We start from the raw sequence: 20,710 nt of genomic DNA on the forward strand, positions 1-20,710 counted from the left end.
TAGCAAACAGGTTTTAATTGCTGAGACTGCATCTGAAGGATGTTCCCAGTCGTTATGTGTAAGCCTCGTGCAGAACAGTTTGGATAACTTTAGTTTAGACAATTTTCTGTCACCTCCCGTGTTTAATTTGTGGCTGATCATAGAATCATTAAGGTTGGGAAAGGCCTCTAAGATCATCCAGCCCAACCTTCTGCCCAGCACCGCTGTGGCTATCAAACCATGTCCCTATCAAACCATGTCCCCCAGTGCCGTGCCCGCCTGTTTCTCGGAGCGCTCCCAGGGCTGGTGCCTCCACCGCCTGGGGGGGACCGCGTGGCTCGGTTGGTAGGGCAGCAGACTCTGAGTGTTGAGATGGTGGGGTCGAGCCTGCAGGGGGCAGCACTGTCCTCTCTTTAGGCGGCGTTGAGGGGTCGTGGCTGGGCCCAGGGGACCGGGAGAACGGTGTTGGGGGTGGCTGGCAGTGGCTGTGTCGAGGCTCAGGGCACAGGGGATGGAGCCTCTGGCGGTTCTGAAGTGCCTGTGTGGGGACTGACAGAGATCTTAGGGAGGGCTGTGGCCTGAGGGGGGACATAGGCCTCATATACAAATGAGGTGGGGACAGCAGGGAGCCAGGCCCTGGTGCAGAATGAGCTCCTGGTGCAGAGCGAGGCAGCTCCTGGTGCAGAGCGAGGCAGGTCCCGGTGCAGAGCGAGGCAGGTCCCGGTGCAGAGCGAGGCAGGTCCCGGTGCAGAGCGAGGTCCTGGTGCAGAGTGAAGTCCTGGTGCAGAGCGAGGCAGGCCCCGGTGCAGAGCGAGGCAGGTCCCGGTGCAGAGCGAGGCAGGTCCCGGTGCAGAGCGAGGCAGGTCCCGGTGCAGAGCGAGGCAGGCCCTGGTGCAGAGCGAGGCAGGTCCCGGTGCAGAGCGAGGCAGGCCCCGGTGCAGAGCGAGGCAGGTCCCGGTGCAGAACGAGGCAGGTCCCGGTGCAGAGCGAGGCAGGCCCTGGTGCAGAGCGAGTCAGGCCCCGGTGCAGAGCGAGGCAGGTCCCGGTGCAGAGCGAGGCAGGTCCCGGTGCAGAGCGAGGCAGGTCCCGGTGCAGAGCGAGGTCCTGGTGCAGAGTGAAGTCCTGGTGCAGAGCGAGTCAGGCCCCGGTGCAGAGCGAGGCAGGTCCCGGTGCAGAGTGAGGTCCTGGTGCAGAGCGAGGCAGGTCCTGGTGCAGAGCGAGGTCCCGGTGCAGAGCGAGGTCCCGGTGCAGAGCGAGTCAGGCCCCGGTGCAGAGCGAGGCAGGTCCCGGTGCAGAGTGAGGTCCTGGTGCAGAGCGAGGCAGGCCCCGGTGCAGAGCGAGGCAGGTCCCGGTGCAGAGTGAGGTCCTGGTGCAGAGCGAGGCAGGTCCCGGTGCAGAGCGAGGCAGGTCCCAGTGCAGAGCAAAGCAGGTCCCGGTGCAGAGTGAGGCAGGTCCCGGTGCAGAGTGAGTCAGGCCCCGGTGCAGAGCGAGGCAGGTCGCGGTGCAGAGTCAGGTCCCGGTGCAGAGCGAGGCAGGTCCCGGTGCAGAGCGAGGCAGGTCCCAGTGCAGAGCAAAGCAGGTCCCGGTGCAGAGTGAGGCAGGTCCCGGTGCAGAGTGAGTCAGGCCCCGGTGCAGAGCGAGGCAGGTCGCGGTGCAGAGTCAGGTCCCGGTGCAGAGCGAGGCAGGTCCCGGTGCAGAGCGAGGCAGGTCCCGGTGCAGAGCGAGGTCCTGGTGCAGAGTCAGGCCCCGGTGCAGAGCGAGGCAGGCCCCGGTGCACAGCGAGGCAGGTCCCGGTGCAGAGCGAGGCAGGTCCCGGTGCAGAGCGAAGCAGGTCCCGGTGCAGAGCGAGGCAGGTCCTGGTGCAGAACGAGGCAGGTCCCGGTGCAGAACGAGGCAGGTCCCGGTGCAGAGCGAAGCAGGTCCCGGTGCAGAGCGAGGCAGGTCCCGGTGCAGAACGAGGCAGGTCCCGGTGCAGAGCGAGGCAGGTCCCGGTGCAGAGCGAGGCAGGTCCCGGTGCAGAGCGAGGCAGGTCCCAGTGCAGAGCGAAGCAGGTCCCGGTGCAGAGCGAGGCAGGTCCCGGTGCAGAGCGAAGCAGGTCCCGGTGCAGAGCGAGGCAGGTCCCGGTGCAGAGCGAGGCAGGTCCCGGTGCAGAGCGAAGCAGGTCCCGGTGCAGAGCGAGGCAGGCCCTGGTGCAGAGTCAGGCCCCGGTGCAGAGCGAGGCAGGCCCTGGTGCAGAGTCAGGTCCCGGTGCAGAGCGAGGCAGGTCCCGGTGCAGAGCGAGGCAGGTCCCGGTGCAGAGCGAGGCAGGTCCCAGTGCAGAGCGAGGCAGGTCCCGGTGCAGAGCGAAGCAGGTCCCGGTGCAGAGCGAGGCAGGTCCCGGTGCAGAGTCAGGTCCCGGTGCAGAGCGAGGCAGGTCCCGGTGCAGAGCGAGGCAGGTCCCAGTGCAGAGCGAGGCAGGTCCCGGTGCAGAGCGAAGCAGGTCCCGGTGCAGAGCGAGGCAGGTCCCGGTGCAGAGCGAGGCAGGTCCCAGTGCAGAGCGAAGCAGGTCCCGGTGCAGAGCGAAGCAGGTCCCGGTGCAGAGCGAGGCAGGTCCCGGTGCAGAGCGAGGCAGGTCCCGGTGCAGAACGAGGCAGGTCCCGGTGCAGAGCGAGGCAGGTCCCGGTGCAGAGCGAGGCAGGTCCCGGTGCAGAGCGAGGCAGGTCCCGGTGCAGAGCGAAGCAGGTCCCGGTGCAGAGCGAGGCAGGTCCCGGTGCAGAGCGAGGCAGGTCCCGGTGCAGAGCGAAGCAGGTCCCGGTGCAGAGCGAGGCAGGTCCCGGTGCAGAGCGAAGCAGGTCCCGGTGCAGAGCGAGGCAGGTCCCGGTGCAGAGCGAGGCAGGTCCCGGTGCAGAGCGAGGCAGGTCCCGGTGCAGAGCGAAGCAGGTCCCGGTGCAGAGCGAAGCAGGTCCCGGTGCAGAGCGAGGCAGGTCCCGGTGCAGAGCGAGGCAGGTCCCGGTGCAGAGCGAGGCAGGTCCCGGTGCAGAGCGAGGCAGGTCCCGGTGCAGAGCGAAGCAGGTCCCGGTGCAGAGCGAGGCAGGTCCCGGTGCAGAGCGAAGCAGGTCCCGGTGCAGAGCGAGGCAGGCCCTGGTGCAGAGTCAGGGCCCGGTGCAGAGCGAGGCAGGTCCCGGTGCAGAGCGAGGCAGGTCCCGGTGCAGAGCGAAGCAGATCCCGGTGCAGAGCGAGGCAGGCCCTGGTGCAGAGTCAGGGCCTGGTGCAGAGCGAGGCAGGTCCCGGTGCAGAGCGAAGCAGGTCCCGGTCCAGAGCGAGGCAGGTCCCGGTGCAGAGTCAGGGCCTGGTGCAGAGCGAGGCCCTGGTGCAGAGTGAGGCCCCGGTGCAGAGCGAGGCAGGCCCCGGTGCAGAGTGAGTCAGGCCCCGGTGCAGAGTGAGTCAGGCCCCGGTGCAGAGTGAGTCAGGTCCCGGTGCAGAGCGAGGCAGGCCCCGGTGCAGAGCGAGGCAGGCCCCGGTGCAGAGTCAGGTCCTGGTGCAGAGTGAGGCCCCGGTGCAGAGTCAGGTGTGGGGAGGGGGTTTTTGGGGGTGTGGCATGCTTAGGTTAACTCCTGTGGTGTAGGAGGGGGAGGCTGGGGTAAGGAACTGGTGCCTGTGGGGTGCTGTGGTGGAAGTCTGATGCATTACTGAGCTGTGGGGCTTCTGGGCTGGGGCTGGCTGGGGATTGTGTGTCTGTACTGAGCACTGGTGAGGCCACAGCTTGAATACTCATCTCTCACTCCAAGCAGCATGTAGAGTTCCATACCCAGGGAAGGGTAACAAAGCTGGTGAAAGGTCTGTAGGACAAATCTTGTGAGACGTGGCTGGAGCAACTGGGGTTGTTCAGCTTGGAGGAAAGGAGGCTCAGAGGAGACCTTCTCACTCCCTCCAACTACCGGAAAAGAGATTGGAACAAGGTGGAATTTAGTTTCCCAAGGAACAAGTGATAGGCCAAGAGGAAACAGCCCCAAGTTCTTCCAGGGGAAGTTTAAGTTGGACCTGAGGAAGAATTTCTTCCCTGGAAGTGTTGTCATGGCCTGGAAGAGGCTGCCCAGGGAAGTGGTGGAGTCCCAATTCTTGGAGGGGTTTGGATGTCAAGAGGGGATTGGACGTGGCCCTTGGTGCCATGGTCTAGTCATGAGGTCTGTGGTGACAGGTTGGACTTGATGCTCTTTGAGGTCTCTTCCAACCTTGGTGATGCTGTGATACCACCTCCCTGGGCAGCCTGTTCCAATGCCTGACCACTCTTGCAACAAAGAAATCGCTCCCAATCTCCAACCTAAACCTCCCCTGGTGCACCCTGGGGCCTTCTCCTCTTGTCCTGTCACAAGTTACTTGAAAGAGGCCAACACCAGTCTCGCTCTGACCACCTTTCAGCTAGCTGTGGAGCTGATGATTCTTTTATGCACTCTGACCTTCTTTTAATGTCTGGTGCTTTTTTTTTCCCCCCTTCTTTTCTTGTGCTTCTCTTCTCCTAGGCAAAACAAAGACATTGCACTGGTGAATCTGGCCAATATCCTGCACCGGGCTCACTTCTCTGCAGACGCAGCTATTGTGGTCCATGCAGCCCTGGATTACAGCGACTTCTTCACCAGCTATTACACTTTGGGAAACATATATGCAGTAAATACTACCTTTGTTTTCCAAGACTTGTAGAAAAACTGAGTGTTAGTTAATCTTTCTGGCCTCATCTGTAATGCTTCCCTCCCTTGCAGTGTCTTTCACATCCGTTTTGTGCTTCACATTTAATGTTCTTCCAGGGTCTGGCTTTGGACAACCATTTTGTGTCTGCATTTGGAAAGCAATCGTAGAGACATTTCTTCTGCAGCCTTTCTTGAGCAGATCTCCTGGCCTGAGCTTTAGAAACAGAATCATAGAATGGTTGGGGTTGGAAGGAACCTTACAGATCATCTAGTGCCAACCCTGCCCTGCCGTAGTCAGAGACACCTCCTAGTAGAGGAGGCTTCTCATGGCCCCATCCAGCCTGGCTTTCATGGAATCATAGAATGGTTGGGGTTGGAAGGAACCTTGAAGATCATTTAGCCTCCCTGCCATGGGCAGGGACACCTCCTGCTAGATCAGTCTGCTGAAGGTCCTATCCAACCTGGCTTTGAACACTGCCAAGCTGGAACCCTCCTCTAGGCAGCCATTCCCAGAGTCTCACCATGACAGCTGCTGCTTATCACAAGTTAAAGTTTGTGACTTCTTTATGAAGAGACTTCTATTTTTCATCCCCTCTCTGTTACCAAACAATGGTTAATTCTCTTCTCTTGGTCGTTCTTCAGATGCTTGGAGAGTACAACCACTCAGTCCTGTGCTATGATCATGCTCTGCAGGCCAAGCCAGGGTTTGAGCAAGCCATCAAGAGGAAGCATGCTGTCCTGTGCCAGCAGAAGCTCGAGCAGAAACTGGAAGCCCAGCACAGGTAACTTAAAGAGCATCCTAGCACCAATTCCTGTCTCCCTTTTATTGTTCTGTTGCACCAGTTTCCATTGCATAGAGATAAAAGTCCTCCAGGGGCTGGAGAGTCCCAAGGGAAGGGCACAGGGTATTGCAATTTGTTATTCCACTCCCATTTCTTGTATCTCCCTATGTAAGGAGCAGACTTTCCAGTCAGCTGTCTCTTTCTGGCCTCTTTGCTCTGGGTGTGTGGCTGCTGCTCTCACAGAATCCCAGAAATATTCAGGTTGGAAAAGAGCCTCAGGATCACCAAGTCCAGCCCAGAACCCTGCTCTCCAAGGTTCACCTCTAAGCTGTATCCCCAAGCACCACATCCAAACCACCTTCAAACACAGCCAGGGTTGGGGACTCCACCACCTCCCTGGGCAGCACATTCCAATCCCTGACCACTCTTGCTGGGAACAGATTTTTCCTACTGTCCAGCCTAAACCTCCCCAGTGGCAGCTTGAGGCCATTCCCTCTTGTTCTGTCACTAATGACCTGTGAGCAGAGACCAGCAGCAGCCTCTCCACAACCTCCTTTCAGGTGGCTGTAGACAGCCAGGAGGTCTCCCCTCAGCCTCCTCTGTTTCACACTAACCATCCCCAGCTCCTTCAGTCTCTCTCCATCAGATTTCTTCTCCAGGCCCTTCCCAGCTTCCTTGCCCTGCTCTGCCCTGGCTCCAGCACCTCCACATCTCTCTTGGATTGAGCTGCCCAAAACTGGACACAAGCCTCCAGGTGTGGCCTCCCCAGAGCTGAGTGCCAGGGGACAATCCCCTCCCTGCTCCTCTGGACACAGCATTGCTGATCCCAGCAGGGATGCTGTTGCTTTTGGCTGTGTGGGAGTGAGGCCTGGCTGGCAGGAATCGATTTCTGCTGTGTAGCTAAGGCCTGCTCTGGGCTTACCTTTGGGGGACTGTGGGGGTGGGAGGGGCAGTGAGGCCTAGTACAGGGCCCACCCCAAGCCTGGTGTGGGAGAGGTTTGGCTGGCTGGGGGAATATATTTGCTGCATAGTTGAGGTCTAGCAGAGGGCTGGTTTGGAGCTAGGCCATGGCCAGTTCTGAGTATGTGTGTGTATAGAGAGATAGATACAGTGATATCCTTTTGCCTTGGTACCTTTTGCATTTGGTTTACTTTTGTCAATAGTGTTTCTATTTAAGCTCCCATTCTGTGAGAGTGTTCTTGTGTACTCCTTTGGGGTGAATTCATTCTGTCCTCAGTCCAGAGCTGTCTCAGCTCAACCCAAGTCACTAAGGCATTCCAACTAAATCTTTCCTACTGTTGAATTTTGAAGATCTCTGCAGCGAACACTAAATGAACTGAAGGAATACCAGAAGCAGCATGACCATTACCTCAGGCAGCAGGATGTTTTAGACAAGTACAAGCTCATCCAGGAGGAGCAGATCTTGAGGAACATCATCCATGAGACACAGATGGCAAAAGAAGCTCAATTAGGTAAAACTGTGTGGAGTTCCTGCTCCTTAGAGCAATGAATTGCACCTGTTCAGATTAATAGAGCCAGGGGATCATTAACCTTGGGAAAGACCTTCAGAACCATCCAGCCCAGCCAGGTCACCACTAAACCACATCTCCAAGCACCATATCTCCATGGCTCTTGAATCCCTCCAGGGATGGGGACTGCACCACAGCCCTGGGCAGCAGCCTGGTCCTCTTAACCCTTCCTTCACTGAAAATGTTTTTCCTGACATCCAACCTAAACCTCCCCTGGTGCACCACAGTCTCACAGTGTAACTAAGGTTGGAAAGGACCTCGAGGATCATCGAGTCCAACCTATCAACACAGACCCCATGACTAGACCGTGGCACCAAGTGCCACATCCAATCCCCTCTTGAACGCCTCCAGGGATGGGGACTCCACCACCTCCCTGGGCAGCACATTCCAATGCCGAATGACTCGCTCGGTGAAGAACTTTCTCCTCACCTCGAGTCTAAACCTCCCCTGGCACAGCTTGAGACTGTGTCCTCTTGTTCTGGTGCTGCCTGCCTGGGAGAAGAGACCAACCCCCTCACGGCTACAACCACCCCTCAGGTAGTTGTAGAGGGCAATGAGGTCACCCCTGAGCCTCCTCTTCTCCAGGCTAAACAACCCCAGCTCCCTCAGCCTCTCCTCACAGGGCTGTGCTCAAGGCCTCTCCCCAGCCTTGTTGCCCTTCTCTGGACACCTTCAAGTGTTTCGATGTCCTTCTTAAACTGAGGGGCCCAGAACTGGACACAGGACTCAAGGTGTGGCCTAACCAAAGCAGAGTACAGAGGCACAATGACTTCCCTGCTCCTGCTGGCCACACTATTCCTGATGCAGGCCAGGATGCCCTTGGCCTTCTTGGCCACCTGGGCACACTGCTGGCTCATGTTCAGGCAGCTGTCGATCAGCACCCCCAGGTCCCTCTCTGTTTGGCAGCTCTCAGCCACTCTGACCCCAGCCTGTAGCTCTGCCTGGGGTTGCCGTAGCCAAAGTGCAGCCCCTGGCACTTGGACTTGTTGAATGAGGTTATTTCCTCTCGTCCTGTCATTTGTTACTGGGGAGAAGAGATCAACTCTCAGCTGGCTCCAAACTCCCTTCAGGGAGCTGTAGAGGGCAATGAGGTCTCCCTTTGGCCTCCTTCTCTCCAGGCTGAACAACCCCAGTTCCTTCAGCTGCTCCTCACAAGACCTTTTCTCCAGACCCTCAGCCACATCCAGTGTCAGGATGTGAGTTCTTTACATACTAAGATGGCCCTGAGTTGCTGTTATTTTACATGTTGAAATAGGGGTTGCCAAATGTCCTTGGAATGTGGGTGGGTTTTTGTTGAGTCTTCTGAAGACAGTTTCCTGTGTGCTGATTGAGTCAGGGAAGGGACGTCAGAGATCATCTACTCCAACCTGCCTGCCATGGGCAGGGATGCCTCTCAGCTAGACTTGGTTACTCAAGATCATAAAATAGGTTGGCAAGATTGGGGGTGGAGGGCTTGGCTGTGTGTCTTTACCACCTCAGAAACCTGACTTGTGTGGCAGAAGATCCCCTCTGTTGTGCCCTGCAGGGAACCACCAGATCTGCAGGCTGGGCAGCCAGCAGCACAGCTTGCACTGCCAGTGGGACCAGCCCGTTCGCTATCACCGTGGAGACATCTTTGAAAGCGTGGAGTATGTTCAGGTTTGTGACTTGCTGCCACTGCTTGGCAGTTAATTCAAGGGAGGTTTGGTGGGTTTTTTAGGCTTGACAAGGTAAATTTTATGCGTGGTAATTATAGTTGGGGAAGCCATTTTATGTCATTTCATAGATTCATGGAGTCATAGGATGGTTTAGGGTGGATATGACCTTAAAGGTCATCCAGTTCCAACCCCCCTGCCACAGGCAAGGACACCTTCCACTAGCCCAGGCTGCTCAAGGCCTCATCCAACCTGCCCTTGAACACCTCCACGTTCAAGGAACCTGACTGCCACCACCTCCCTGGGCAACCTCTTCCAGTGTCTCACCACCCTCACTGTAAAGAATTTCTTCTTCCTCTCCAATCTGAATCTCTCCTCTTCCAGCTTCAGTTCTTTCCCTCTCATCCTGTTGGCCTGGAGCGTGTCCAGAGAAGGGCCATGAGGATGAGCAGAGGGCTGGAGCACCTCTCCTATGAGGACAGACTGAGGGAGTTGGGGCTGTTCAGTCTGGAGAAGAGAAGGCTCCCAGGTGACCTCACTGTGGCCTTCCAGGATCTGAAGGGGGCTCCAGGAAGGCTGGGGAGGGACTGCTGAGGATCTCAGGCAGTGATAGGACTAGGGGGAATGGAATGAAGCTGGAGGTGGGGAGATTGAGGCTGGAGGGGAGGAGGAAGTTCTTCCCCATGAGAGTGGTGAAGCCCTGGAATGGGTTGTGCAGGGAGGTGGTTGGGGCCCTGTCCCTGGAGGTGTTTAAGGCCAGGCTGGCTGAGGCTGTGGCCAGGCTGATCTAGTGTGGGGTGTCCCTGCCCATGGCAGGGGGGTTGGAACTGGATGATCCTTGTGCTCCCTTCCAACCCTGACTGATACTGTGATACTATGATACTGTGACTTGTCCTTTCCTTGTTGACTTATGTACAGTGTCACTACAATACAAATGTGGGGGTGAAGAAACCCCAATGTGCAGGAGTTCAGCCAGTAATCCAGCACCATCTCGTTGCTCTCTTTAATGCTGTGTTCTCTCTTGTTTCTAGTTTGGTGAAGACTCTTCAACTTCCAGTATGACATCTTTGAATTTGGCTCTTCATGGAAACCAAAGTGACCACAGCCAATCCTTGCAGTCTTCCCCTGTTGCTCGTTCCATCGTTTCAGTGTGGAGCCTGGAACCCCACAGAGTGAGTGCAGCTCCATCCTTCCAAAGAGGAGCTGGCAGATGCTGAAGCTTGTCCTTCTCCATGTGAAGCTTCTTTGTGTCCAGAGCACAGTTTTCCTGTATGGCAGCCCTGGAGAACAGAGCATTCTGAAGTTCTTCAACTTGCAAGCATCTCTCCAGTTTGTCTGTACTGGCTTGCCATCATTTGAGACTCTGCCAAGGCACAGGGAGGGTTGTTCTTAGCTGCTTTTATGAGTATGGGCTGCAAATTAAGCATTGCATCTGAGTAAAGATAGAGAACAGCAAGCTCACCATCAGCCAGCAATGTGCACTTGTGGCCAAGAAGGCCAACAGGATCCTGGGGTGCATTAAGAAGAGTGTGGCCAGCAGGTTGAGGGAAGTTCTCCTTCCCCTCTCCTCTGTCTTAGCAAGGCCACAGCTGGGGTACTGGGTCCAGCTTTGGGCCCCACAGTTCAAGAGAGAAAGGGAGAGAGCCCAGCAGAGGCTACAGAGATGCTGAGGGGCCTGGAGCATCTCTGTGAGGAGGAAAGGCTGAGAGCCCTGGGGCTGAGAGCCTGGAGAAGAACTAAGACCATTATGGAGAAGGGATCTTCTCAATGCTTAGCAAGAGCTAAGGAGTGGGGAGCAAGAAGATGGAACCAGACTCCTTTCAGTGGTGCTCAGTTACAAGACAAGGGGCAGTGGGCACAAACTGGAACCCAGGAGGTTCCATCTGAATGTGAGGAGAAACTTCTTTGTTGTGGGGGTGCTGGAGGCCTGGAGCAGGCTGCCCTGAGAGGCTGTGGAGTCTCCTTGTCTGGAGAGCTTCCAACCCCCCCTGGCTATTGTGACTCTGGGCAAGCTGCTGTGGGTGCCCTGCTTTGGCAGGGGGGTTGGACTGGATGAGGGGACCCAGAGGTCCCTTTCAACACTAAAACTACTCCAAACAAATGAACAAAAATCCCTCCAAACCCAAACTACTGGTAGTCTAAAAAAGGTGCAAAAGTGACAGCTTTAAAGATCTCTTCAGTCTTCTTTTTTCACCTTTCAGCATATTCTTTGTGCTGATAAAATCATAGAACAGTTTGGGGTGGAAGGGACCTTAAAAATCATCTAGTTCCAACCCCTGTGCCATGGGCAGGAGCAGCTTCCACTAGACCAGGCTGCCCAAAGCCTGCTGTTGTTTGTTTAGCTTGTTGATGAAAGTGTTGAAAGTGCTTGGGAAACACTGAGCAGTTCCTCTTCCCCTCAGGACAAGCAGCACCTGCTTTGGCCTCAGCGATCGGAGTGCAGGAAATCTTACCCCAAAATCCCCGATCCAGAGGACCTTCCAACTTACTTCCTGCCTCCAGAGAATCGAGGATTCAGGCAAGTGTTTGCTTTGTTAACAAATAAAATCAGATTGGGAAGTTTTCCTCCTAACATCTGAATTCCAGCTGGAGAGGATGGGTGTAATCAGTGTTCAGCAGCAGAGAGGCCTTCAAGCCTCTCTCTCTGGCTGCTCCACAAAAGGAGAGGGTGGGTGGTGGTGTCACCTTTGCTGTAAAAGTCAGGGCCAGTTTCATGGTGGTTCTTCCCTGACTGTTGGTACAAGGTAACTGTCTTCAGTCTTACCCAAAGAGTGAGGGTTGAAGCACAACTCTGCATCAGCAGGACCAGGGCAGGGATTGTCCTCCTGTATTGAGCGCTGGTGGAGCTGCACCTCAAATGCTTGCTCAGTTTTGGGCCCTCACTCCAAGAAGGACATGGAGGGGCTGGAGTGTGTCCAGAATGTGCCTTGTAGAGTGCATTTCAGAAATCAAAACAAGAGCAGAAAAGAGAGGTGTCTGCTTAATAACTCCAGTCAACTGTTGTACATTCCAGACCTCCTCTTACCTTCAGGTGTGGTAACAGAACATTGGCTAACCCCTGGTGTGGAAGGCCCCAGCTGGTTCCTCTAGGACAGAGGGAGAGCAGCAGTGTAGCTGTGGAGTAGTCAATAGTACTTGTGGCAGGATAAAAGAACTGTGTTGCAATAGCTGCCTTAGAATGTGCTTTCCAAGTTATTTGGCTGCTTCTTGATGTTTTTGAAGTCAAACTGGCAGTTTGAAAACCTCCAAGGTTTTCTTTCTCACTCACATAGGCCCTAGCTTGATGCAGTCCTTGTGAGCATCAAATGAGATCCTTTTGTGTCTTCACTGTGTTGCTGTAGACTCATTAAGGCAGGAAGCAACCTCTAAGATCATCAGGGCAGTTATTGTATGTTTGGAAATGGAAATGGAGTGGAAAGGGAAAGGGAGGGGAAGGAAATGGAAAAGGAGGTTGGCTGCATTGAGGAGCCAAGGTCAATGGTATGAGGTTTAACAAGGCCAAGTGCTCGGTCCTGCACTTGGGTCCCAACAACCCCATGAATGCCCCAGCCTTGGAGCAGAGTGGATGGAAACTGCCCAGCAGAAAAGGACCTGGGGGTGCTGGGTGACAGCAGCTGAAGGTGAGGCATCAGTGTGCCCAGGTGGCCAAGAAGGAGACCAGCAGCCTGGCCTGGAGCAGCAAGAATGTGGCCAGCAGGAGCAGGGCAGGGATTGTCCCCCTGTATTCAGCGCTGGTGAAGCTACACCTCAAATCCTGGGTTCAGTTTTGGGCCTCTCACTCCAAAAAGGACATGGAGAGGCTGGAGCAGGTCCAGAGAAGGGCAACAAAGCTGGGGAAGGGTCTGGAGCACAGGGCTGGGGAGGAGCAGCTGAGGGAGCTGGGGGTGTTCAGCCTGGAGAAGAGGAGGCAGAGGGGAGACCTTACTGCTCTCTACAGCTGCCCAAAGGGAGGCTGCAGTGAGGTGGGGCTTGGTCTCTTCTCTCTAGTACCAGGTGATAGAATGAGAGGCCATGGCCTGAAGTTGTGCCAGGGGAGGGTTAGGTTGGAGATGAGGAACAATTTCTTTGCTGCAGGAGTGGTCAGGGACTGACAGAGGCTGCCCAGGGAGGCGGTGGAGTGTTGCTGTGGGGATAGGGTGATGGTCAGAAGCGACGCAGATCAAACGCAAGCAGAGCACAGAGCAAGCCAAAAGCCTCCCTTGATTCCAGCAGCAACACATACTGGCATCTCTTGTTAGTGTGGCTGCATGGGACTGCTTAACAGACTCTTCTCAAGAGTCTTATGGGTTAGTCATGGCATTGCCATAGTTGTTAAGCTAGTCCAGGTGGCCTCCTATCTTACCTTGTGGTTTCTCCAACATCCAGGCCAGGGAGTTTCCCCTGGAGGTGGTCAAGGAACACGTGGCCATGGCACCTGGGGACATGGTTTAATGTCCAAACTGGTGTTTGGAGCAGATGTTGGTCAGTTAGAGGGTGGAAAGGCTCTGCAGAGGGACCTCAACCAACTGGACAGATGGGCAGAGGCCAACAGGATGGCATTCAACAAGTCCAAGTGCCAGGGGCTGCACTTTGGCCACAGCAACCCCATGCAGAGCTACAGGCAGGGATCAGAGTGGCTGAGAGCTGCCAAACAGAGAGGGACCTGGGGGTGCTGATCGACAGCTGCCTGAACATGAGCCAGCAGTGTGCCCAGGTGGCCAAGAAGGCCAATGACATCCTGGCCTGCATCAGGAACAGTGTGGCCAGCAGGAGCAGGGAGGTCATTGTGCCCTGTGCTCTGCTTTGGTTAGGCCACACCTTGAGTCCTGTGTCCAGTTCTGGGCCTCTCAGTTTAAGAAGGACATTGAGACACTTGAAGGTGTCCAGAGAAGGGCAACAAGGCTGGGGAGAGGCCTTGAGCACAGCCCTGTGAGGAGAGGCTGAGGGAGCTGGGGTTGCTTAGCCTGGAGAAGAGGAGGCTCAGGGGTGACCTCATTGCCCTCTACAACTACCTGAAAGGTGGTTGTAGCCATGAGGGGGTTGGTCTCTTCTCCCAGGCAACCAGCACCAGAACAAGAGGACACAGTCTCAGGCTGTGCCAGGGGAGGTTTAGATTCGAGGTGAGGAGGAAGTTCTTCACCGAGCGAGTCATTCGGCATTGGAATGTGCTGCCCAGGGAGGTGGTGGAGTCCCCATCCCTGGAGGCGTTCAAGAGGGGATTGGATGTGGCACTTGGTGCCATGGTCTAGTCATGGGGTCTGTGGTGATAGGTTGGACTCAATGATCCTCGAGGTCCTTTCCAACCTAAGTTATACTGTGAGACTGTGGTACTTTTAGGTCAATGATTGGACTCAGTGACCTTAGAGGTCTCTTCCAACCCAAACAGTTCTATGGCTGTAATTGATTAATGACTTCACAAGGGCAGGGTGGTCTTCAAACTCCCCTGCTTTGCAGTCTCCTGTCCAGTGCCTGTCAGTTGATCCACAGCTGATGGTTATGTTCATAAGAGCAGTGACCTGCAGCACATGGTATTAATGTGACTTGGTTCTCCTTATTGCCAGAGTCCACCCAGTCCTGAGCAGCCCAAGAGATCCTGTTGGGCATGGAGATAGCCAGGCACCAGACTGTTCTTCCATCACTGATACTCTTAACAATGAATCTCTCAATGTGCTGGTGAAGGAGCTGGACAGCAGTCTGGGTTTGGAATTCAAGATGCCAGATGATCAAGCAAGACAAGTAAGAGACAGTTTCCTTCTGGGTTCTTTGCTGGTTTAAAGCTCTCTTTATTGCTTGTGATACACCAAGCCAAGCACTGCTTCCAAAACAGGGCAGCAAGTGCCTTTTCCAGTAGGCCTGGAGGAAGAGAGGACATAGCACTCAGCATAAAACTTTGTTGTCTGATTTCTTCCAAACGGTGACCAAAAGCACTAAGAGCTCCAATGGCAACCTGGGAGGAGTGGCTGACACCCATCAGGCCATCCAGCCACACCTGGCTGGGCTGGAGGGGTGGGTGGGGAGAGATGGGATGGAATCCAACAAGTGTAGAGTCCTGAAGCTGCCAAAGAACAACCCCAGGGGCAAGCATAGGCTGGGGGCTGAGCTGTTGGAGAGCAGCCCTGGGGAAAAGTACCTGGGAGTCCTGGTGGACAGCAGGATGGCCATGAGCCACCAATGTGCTCCTGTGGCCTAAAAGGCCAAGGGCATCCTGGGGTGGATTAGAAGGACTGTGGTTAGCAGGTAGAGGGAGGTTCTCCTGCCCCTCTGCTCTGCCCTGGTGAAGCCACATCTGGAATACTGTGTCCAGTTCTGGGCCCCTCAGCTCAAGAAGGGCCTCAGGGAACTGCTTGAGAGAGCCCAGCCCAGAGGCACAGAGCTGCTGCAGGCAGTGCAACATCTCCTGTGAGGCCAGGCTGAGGGAGCTGGGGCTGGGAGCAGAGGAGCCTGAGGGCTGCCCTCATGGCTGGGGATAAAGATGTGCAGGGCTGGAGCCAGGCTCTGCTCAGGGATGGCCAAGGACAGCACAAGGGGCACTGGGGGCAAGCTGGAGCAGAGGAGGTGCCAGGGGAACAGAAGAGAAACCTCTGTCCCTGTGAGGGTGCTGGAGCCTGGAGCAGGCTGCCCAGAGAGGTTGTGGAGTCTCCTGCTCTGGAGCCTTTCCAACCCCCGCTGGCTGTGTTCTGTGTGAGCTGCCCTGAGTGCTCTGCTCTGGCAGGGGCTTGCACTGCATGATCTCTGGAGGTGCCTCCCAACCCCTCACATCCTTTGATGGTCTTGGGGTTTCCAGTAACTACTGTACTGTACCAAGCTGGTAGGTTGAGGGTGAAATTGGTGTTTCCTATAGTTTGTGAAGTTTGGCTGCTTTAACCATCATCCAAACACTTTATTAAAGGGAAGAGCTAAGGAAGTGAGTCTCAGATGACCCAGACTGTGTCATTTATTCACCTGTTTAATAAGAACAATGCCATTTCTTCTTTGCCCAGGTTTTGCATGCTCGTGTCAACAACCAAACCATGACAGAGGAGAAGATTGGAGCCTTTCTAGGTCATGCCATGAAGAAGGTAGGTCCAAACCTGCAGCAGGAGATACATTTAGACTTCTTGACTTGAGGTTTGCTAGGGCCAGAAGGGACCTCAAGGCTCAGCCAGTCCCAGCCCCCCTGCCATGGGCAGGGACACCTCACACCACAGCAGGTTGCTCACAGCCACCTCCAGCCTGGCTGCAAACACCTCCAGGTAGGAGGCTTCCACCACCTCCCTGGGCAGCCAGTGCCAGGCTCTCACCACCCTCCTGGGCAACAACTTCTTCCTCACAGCCAATCTCCATCTCCCCACTTCTAGTTCTGCTCCATGCCCCCCACTCCTATCCCTCCCTGACACCCTCACAAGTCCCTCCCCAGCTTTCTTGGAGCCCCCTGCAGATCCTGGAAGGCCACCAGAAGGTCTCCTGGGAGCCTTCTCCTCTCCAGCCTGCACAACCCCAACTCTCTCAGGCTGTCTCCCTGGCAGAGCAGCTCCAGCCCTCTGTTCCTCCTCCTGGCCCTTCTCTGGATACCTTCCAGCCCCTCCAGATCCTTCCTGGCACAGAGGCTCCAGGACTGGCCCCAGAGCTGCAGCTCTGGTCTCAGCAGAGTGGAGCAGAGGGGCAGAATCCCCTCCCTGGCCCTGCTGGCCACACTTCTCTTGCTGCAGCCCAGGCTCTGCTTGGCTCTCTGGGCTGCCAGGGCTCACTGCTGGCTCCTGCTGAGCTTCTCCTCCCCCAGCACCCCCAAGGCCTTTTCTCCAGGGCTGCTCTCCAGCCAGTCCCTGCCCAGCCTGTATCAGTGCCTGGGATTGCCCTGACCCAGATGCAGTCTCTTTCCATCCTTCCTGTAGCCCCCTTCAGGTCCTGGCAGGCTGCTATTAGGTCTCTCTGGAGCTGCCTCTTCTCCAGGCTGAGCACCCCCAGCTCCCTCAGCCTGTCCTCCTAGCAAAGTCTGCTCCATTCCCTGATCATCTTCATGGCCCTCTTCTGGACCTACTCCATCATGTCCACGTTCTTCCTTTGCTAAGGGCTGGGTAATCTGTAAACACTCTGTGCTGCATGTCACTTGTCAGCTTTCATAAGCAGGTTCCTAAATCCAAGAAAAGAGGACTCTGAAACCTTAAACTGGCAGGAAATCTTGACCTAGGATGGAGGACCTGGAAGCACATCTTACTACAAATGCAAAGCTGCCTGACCTTGAAATTGTAACAGCTCTCCATAGATGTGGGTTAATCACAGAATGATAGAATGGGTTGGGTTGGAAGGGACCTCCAAAGCTCATCCAGTCCAACCCCTGCAGTTAGCAGGGACACCCTCAACTGGATCAGGTTGCTCACAGCCTTTCTGAGCCTGACCTTGAATTATCTCCAGGGATGAGGCCTCAACCACCTCCCTGAGCAGCCTGCTGCAGTGTTCCAGCAGCCTCCTGCTGCAGAGCTCATGCCTCACATCCAATCTCCATCTGCTCTGCTCTCCTTTCAAACCATTGCCCCTGCTCCTGTTCCTTCAGGCCGTGGCAAACAGTCCCTCTGCAGCCTTCTTGCAGCCCTCCCTGGGCAGTGCAAGGTTCAGACTCTGAGGTGTCTCCCAGTGCTACTTCCTTGCACATTTGTGTATCCTGTGGCTGTGGTAGGAGGGAGCCCTGTGAGCAGAGCGTGAGCAGCAGCTGCTCCTCAGTCACAGCACAGGCTGGCAGTCCCAGCAGCTTGCACAACCTGCTAGCAGTCACAGCAAGCTGTGTCTTGTGCCCTGTTGATAAGGTAGTGTGCAAGGTGTCTTGCTCAGACCCCTCTATATGGATGCCTTCATCCTTCTCCCTCTCTCTCCTGCAGCCAGAAGCTCCTCTCTGGCTTGTGCTGAACGAAGCCGGCCTGTACTGGCGCGCGGTTGGCAACGGCTCCTTGGCCGTCTCCTGCTTGCAGAAAGCCTTCAGCTTGGCTCCACATGAGTATCAGGACATCCCTCTGGTCAACCTTGCTAACCTCCTGATTCACTATGGTCTCCACCTGGATGCCTGCAAGCTGCTGCTGAAGGCTTTGGCCATCAATGCCTCTGAGGTAAGGTGATGCTGGTTTTGTTGTTTGCTCAGCAGCAAAGGTCTTTCCCTTCCTGGTGTAACTCCCTTGTGCATGGGGCTCACCTTCCAGCGGGTGGGTGTGCAACAGCTGGTGAGTTTCATTTCAGTTCTTAATCACACTGGAGGTGATACTGGTTCACAGAGTCACAGGATGTCAGGGGCTGGAAGGGACCTCCAAAGCTCATCCAGCCCAGCCCCGCTGCCAGAGCAGGGTCACCTAGAGCAGCTCACACAGGAATGCATCCAGGCAGGTTTTGAGTATCTCCAGAGAGGGAGACTCCACATCCCCCCTGGGCAGCCTGCTCCAGGACTCTGTCACCCTGACAGTGAAATAATTCTTCCTCCTGTTTCCATGGCACTTCCTAGGCCTCAGCTTCCCCCACTGCCCCCTGTGCTGGCCTTGGTTGCTGAGGATGTAAACACCTGGAGCAGAAGGCAAGGTCTTCTGAAAGAGTTGACAGACTCTGCCTCCCAAAACCTTTAGTGACTCCAAGGAATGTAATCCTGGTTTCTGGCAGTGTTTTCATGTACACAGATCCATGATGCTGTCAGCATTGTGTCTTGGTGTTTAAAACCCTTCAAGTGGTGTCCCTCAGGGCTCTGCACTGGGGCCAGGGCTGTTCAGTATCTTCATCAGTGCTACAGACAGCCAGACTGAGGCACCCTCAGCAAGGCTGCAGCTGGAACCAAACTGAGTGGTGCAGCTGGTAAGTCTGAAGGGCAGGATGGCATCCAGAGGGACCTGGACAGATGGGAGGTGGGTTGAGGAGAATCTCATGAGGTTCAATAAGGCAGCCAGGTCCTGCACACAGGTCAGGACAGTCCTACACATCAATCCAGGCTGGGGGATGATGAAATTGAGAGCAGCCCTGCAGAAAAGGGTGCAGGCTTGGGGGTGCTGGCCAGTGAGGAACTGGACATGAGCCAGCAATGGGCACTTGCAGCCCAAGATGCCATTGGCCTTACACAAGGGCTGTAGTGGCAGGACAAGGGGCAGTGGTGTGGAGCTGGAAGAGGGGAGATTGAGAGTGGAGATGAGGAAGAAATTCGTTCCAGTGAGGGTGGAGAGACTCTGGCACAGGCTGCCCAGGGAGGCTGTGGCTGCCTCCCACCTGGAGATGTTCAAGGCCAGGTTGGGTGAGGCCCTGAGCAACCTGGGCAGGTGGAAAGTGTCCCTGCCCATGGCAGGAGGATTTGAACTAGATGATCTCTAAGGTCCCCTATGACCTCGTCTTCAGTGAAGTGAAAAGTCCCTCCACAGCTTGCTTGTAGTCCCCTTCAGGTACTGGAATGCTGCTCTGAGGTCTCCCTGGAGCCTTCTCCAGGCTGAACAGCCCCAGCTCTCCTCGTCCTGCTCCAGCAGTTCCAGGTCCCTCCTATGCTGAGGGCACCAGAGCTGACACAGTGCTGCAGGTGGGGGCTGAGCAGAGCAGAGGGGCAGAATCCCCTCCCTGTGCTGCTGCTCTCCCTGCTTTGGATGCAGCCCAGCACCTGGCTGCCCTCTGGGCTGCAGCAGCCTGCTTCAGACAGTGCTGAGTGAGCAGGGCTCATCTTCAGAAGCATCAGGGAGCCCTTGCTGGTTGCAGGAGTGCCTCTTCTCGTTTTATTTGGGGGTGGTTTTTTTCCCCACATTCTCTGTCCTGTGGTAGTTGTATCAAAAACTCTGCAGGAGGACTTGTACCTGAATTGTATTTCCTGGGATGTAGTGGAAAGGAAATACAAATGACAAGGAGTTGCCAGCTGCAGGGAGTGAAGGATGTGTTCATTAACAGCAGCTTTAGAAAGGTTAAGCATAGCATTGCTTTGGGTGGAACAGCCCTTTAGCATCATCCAGTCCAACCATCCTTCTGCTCTGCCAAGGCTGGCACGTCCCTCAGCACCACATCTCTGCCTCTTCAGAACATCTCCAGGGATGTGGATTCAACCACCTCCCTGGGCAGCCTGTGCCAGTGGTTAAGAACCCTTTCAGTGAAGAAGTTTCTTCTCATATCCAACCTAAACCTCTCCTGGGAGCACATGAGGCTGTTTCTTCTCATCCTGTCACTTGTTCCTTGGGAGAAGAACCTGACCCCCAACTTGCTCCAGACTCCTTTCTCAGGGACTTGCAGAGTGCAGTGGGGTTCTCCCCTCACTCTCTTTTTATCAAGGCCCCTCAGCTGCTCCTCCCCAGCCCTGTTCTCGAGCCCCTTCCCCAGCTCTGTTGCTCTCCTCTGAACATGCTGCAGCACTGCAATATCCTGTAGAGAGGAGCCCAAGACTGAGATCAGGATTGGAGGTGCAACCTCACCAGTACAGAGGGACAATCACTTCCCTGGTCCTGCAGACCAGACTGTTGCTGATGCAGGTCAGGATGCTGGTGGTCTCCTTAGCCACCTGGGCACCCTGCTGGCTCATCTTCAGCTGGCTGCTGCCTCACACCCCCAAGTTATTTCCCACAGGGCAGTCTCCATCCATTCTCCCCCAGGCCTGGAGTTGTTGGGATGCAGGTGCAGGGCCCTGATGACCTCTCAGGTCTTTTCCACCCTGCTTGGTTGGTTCTGTGATCCTTCCCAGGGTGTGGGACTGGCTTGGGTTTTTCCCAGCTGGGTTGAACTTCAAGCAGCAGCCAAACTCAGTGCTGGGATCATCTCCCTTTTTCTCTCTTTGCAGCCCCTGACTTTTTTGAGCCTAGGAAATGCCTACCTGGCCCTGAACAACATCAGTGGAGCCCTGCAGGCCTTCAGGCAGGCGCTGGACCTGACAGCCAAGTGCTTGGAGTGTGAGAGCAGCCTGAAGATGATTCGCTGCCTGCAGTTCTACCCTTTCCTCTACAACATCACCTCCTCTGCCTGCAGTGGTAAGCAGCTGCTGAAAGAGGGGAAGATGGACCACGAGTGACACACTGTCTCTTTGCCTTGGCTCTGCCACCTGAAGCTCATGAGTATGCTACCTTTTTCTGGCCAAGGATCCTCCCTTTTGCTTTCTCTTGCTTTGTGCCTGCAAGGAGCAAGGTTGAGGCTCTGCCTTTAATGGAAAAGTTGCAATAAATCCTGTTGTTAAATGTCTG

At 55.7% G+C, this 20,710-nt stretch overlaps 1 protein-coding gene across 1 annotated transcript in view; it reads left to right on the forward strand.

Annotated features, from left to right (window-relative positions):
- Nucleotides 1-20,710, forward strand: part of TTC17 (tetratricopeptide repeat domain 17) — a 98,998-nt gene that overhangs the window by 35,809 nt on the left and 42,479 nt on the right. The window contains exons 7-16 of the mRNA XM_068166842.1: nucleotides 4,479-4,623; nucleotides 5,286-5,425; nucleotides 6,737-6,897; nucleotides 8,480-8,592; nucleotides 9,620-9,760; nucleotides 10,991-11,106; nucleotides 14,129-14,303; nucleotides 15,548-15,625; nucleotides 17,420-17,644; nucleotides 20,314-20,500. Of these exons, the coding sequence (XP_068022943.1) occupies nucleotides 4,479-4,623; nucleotides 5,286-5,425; nucleotides 6,737-6,897; nucleotides 8,480-8,592; nucleotides 9,620-9,760; nucleotides 10,991-11,106; nucleotides 14,129-14,303; nucleotides 15,548-15,625; nucleotides 17,420-17,644; nucleotides 20,314-20,500 (1,481 nt within the window). The remainder of the gene's footprint in view (nucleotides 1-4,478; nucleotides 4,624-5,285; nucleotides 5,426-6,736; nucleotides 6,898-8,479; nucleotides 8,593-9,619; nucleotides 9,761-10,990; nucleotides 11,107-14,128; nucleotides 14,304-15,547; nucleotides 15,626-17,419; nucleotides 17,645-20,313; nucleotides 20,501-20,710) is intronic.

This window comes from Melanerpes formicivorus, unplaced genomic scaffold (genome assembly GCF_026170545.1).
Source record: "Melanerpes formicivorus ecotype bairdi unplaced genomic scaffold, bMelFor1.0.p_v2 SCAF_108, whole genome shotgun sequence".
In the NCBI taxonomy this organism is placed as follows: domain Eukaryota; kingdom Metazoa; phylum Chordata; class Aves; order Piciformes; family Picidae; genus Melanerpes; species Melanerpes formicivorus.